Raw genomic sequence first — 2,935 nt, 5'->3', positions numbered from 1 at the left:
GCCACATTGTCTCCTCATGTTCCTTCTATTACAGAAGTCACTTGTCTCCATCTGTCCTTACTATTAATTACAGAAGCCACCATTGTACTCCCATGTCTTCTATTACCAGGTTCTACATTGTCTCCCCTGTCTTCTACTACAGAAGCACATTGTCTCCCATGGTCCTTCTACTTACCAGAAGGCAACATTGTCTTCCATGCTCCTTCTGATATCACGAAGGCGACATTGTCTCCATGTCCTCTATTATTACCAGAAAGGCCACTTGTCTCCCATGTCTTCTATTTACCAAGAAGGCACATTGTCTCCATTGTGCTTGCTAATTACCAGAGGACAATTTGTCTCCATGTCTCTACTTTTACGCAGAAGCGCACATGTTCTTCCATGTCCGTCTTACTACACGAAGTCACATTGTCCCATTTCTTTCGTACTACCAGAAGGTACTATTGTCTCCATGTCCTTCTTATTATTACGCAGAATGCACATTGTCTCCATGTCCTTCTACTACCAGAAGCGCTAGCATTGTCTCCCGTTGTCCTTCTACTACCAGAAGGTCATATTGTCTCCACTGTCCTTCTACTTACCGAAAGGCACATTGTCTCCCATTCCTACTACCAGAAGGGCATTTGTCTCCCATGTCTTCTACTACCAGAAGCGCACATTGTCTCCGCATGTCTTCTACTACCAGAAGGCCACTTGTCTCCCATGTCCTTTCTATACCAGAAGTCACATTGTCTCCCATTCCTTCTCATTACCAGAAGGACATTGTCTCCCATTGTTCTTCTATTACCAGAATTGCCATTCGTCTCAACTGTCACTCTACAGAGCCAATTCGGTCTCCCATATTTTGTCCTATTCATCAGACTGCCGTTAATCACTCATTAAAAGTGCCGCGGCGAGCGACAACGCGTCTTCAACGTCTACTGCGGTGACTCTGCTGGTGGTGATTGTGGGTGGATTTAGGTAAAGCCCTGTTAGTCCAAATGTCGTTCACGATATCCGCCGAAACAGTGAAGCGCACAGGATGGTTATCAGGAACCTTCTCAAAGGAATGTGATCGTTGGGATCGTTATGCAAAGTTGCCACAGATTGGCGCGTACGTTTAAGTGTCTTTCAGTATTAAAGATGGAAGCTCCCATCGTACGTAGTAGCAACAAAGTTTTGCCAAGACAGAATAGGTGAAGCACTCATCATTACCTATGCAAGCCCACAGGTGAAAATAGGAGAGCTGCCACTGTAAATAAACTTAACGCAGCGGAAAAAACTACACAGTACCACTGGCAGTGGCATACGTTACATGTAACCACTGACAGTCAGAATGCCCATTAGAAAATTATCGATTTAAGGAGCAGTAACCTTCATATCACACAAATTTAGCTTTTGAAATTTCATGTGACATGATTGTAGCCTCATAATCCAGGCAGGTATCAGATTTTACTAGGGCAAACCGGCAGTCAAATTTTTATTAACACAAACAGTAACAAATTTCCATGTTTACTCCTCTCTTTGAAGGGTCAAAGTTGATCTGACACTTTACTCTTCGTATGTTAGTCCAGAAGTACAGTTCATGGTCCTTCAATTTAAAGCCCATTAAAAGCAGACTAGGTCACCGCTGAAGCAAAAAAGTTTTTCAATCGCCATCAGACCTGTCTCAGAAAATGTTAAAATCTGCCCTGTGCCCATTGACTTTTGACCTGCTTGACTCCAATTTCGGCACATGATGCTTTTCCTACCATGATGCTAGTTACAGCACTATCACACGCTAGCGTCAAGCCGTTTTAGTTGTGTGCCGCATTCTGCATTTCCTCCTATACCTTAAGTTATAGGAGGGAATGTTCCCCTTCTTTTACACTTTGACCTTTGACTCCAGCTTCGACATTCCCAACTCGTTTTCGGTATTACGCCCCCCCCACGTCCCGATATCGTGACCGCACGTCGATCGGTTTAATTGTGCCCAACTGGTTGACGGACGGACGCACGGACGGGCCGGATGGATCATGCGATTTACAAGCTGCACCTGGACTAAGTCAGATGAGCTTAATAAACCCGTCTTCGTCTACGACACACCCTCGTTCACAGCGAGCTGGCTGAAGTGTGATGCGTCTGTGATGTGGCCACCGCACTCGCATTCCCGACGCGCACGGCTACGCGTAATGGCTCACCGCGATGATGCGACGCATCGGCGAGCCGTAGGCAACCTCACATTCCAGACTGCGTGAGAGCATGCATGTATACATGTGCACACGTATCCAAGGGCCTCACAAGGGAAAGCCAGTGTTATAATATTATGGGCATGTCATTTCCATTATAGCTGCGCTGCTAACACAGGATCGACTGATTAAAGTGGTTTCTGTGGTATATTCGTAAGCCGCGATCAAGATTTATTTATCAATTCTGCGGGCTTGCATAGCCCACAACTCTTTTCTCATCCATAATTAAATTCTGAAATGATTTCAGTTACCCGAACACATATTGTACAACCAGCTTCTGTATACAGGTATATCTTTGACGTGGACAAAGGCCTGGAGGAGGTTGACCAGAACTGCAGAAGTAGGTGACAGTCAGTTGGCTTGCCGCCTTGCATAACAACCTCATCCAGACAATTCGAGGACAAAAATCCTGTAGATTATCCTTTAAATTAGCGGTTTTTTGATAGCAATTCATTTTTTGCCAGCTGATCACAAAATGCCTGCATTTGATTGGTCAAACTAATCATTCGCACTCAGCTTTTCAATGTCACTGTGCAAATTTGATTATAACGGATGTTTATTTGTACTTTGCCTAACAGATGGCATGTATTGATTGTGTTACAGTTGCCGGTCAAGAAATACTTGCAGACTTCAGCAGCGAGTATTTCACAACTGAAAAGCTGTCGTGGGATGCTACTTGTCACGAAACGCCTACGACGCTGTTGATACTCAAAAGCGTATTCTCCTGA

At 44.6% G+C, this 2,935-nt stretch overlaps 1 protein-coding gene across 1 annotated transcript in view; it reads left to right on the top strand.

Moving 5' to 3' along the window:
* Positions 1–2,935, top strand: part of LOC106810433 (arginine and glutamate-rich protein 1-like) — a 6,433-nt gene extending 3,498 nt beyond the window's left edge. The window contains exons 3-4 of the mRNA XM_014813788.1: positions 2,495–2,547; positions 2,811–2,935. Of these exons, the coding sequence (XP_014669274.1) occupies positions 2,495–2,547; positions 2,811–2,935 (178 nt within the window). The remainder of the gene's footprint in view (positions 1–2,494; positions 2,548–2,810) is intronic.

This window comes from Priapulus caudatus, unplaced genomic scaffold (assembly GCF_000485595.1).
Source record: "Priapulus caudatus unplaced genomic scaffold, Priapulus_caudatus-5.0.1 Scaffold440, whole genome shotgun sequence".
Lineage (NCBI taxonomy): Eukaryota > Metazoa > Priapulida > Priapulimorpha > Priapulimorphida > Priapulidae > Priapulus > Priapulus caudatus.
This window is presented reverse-complemented; position numbering and strand designations above follow the sequence as displayed.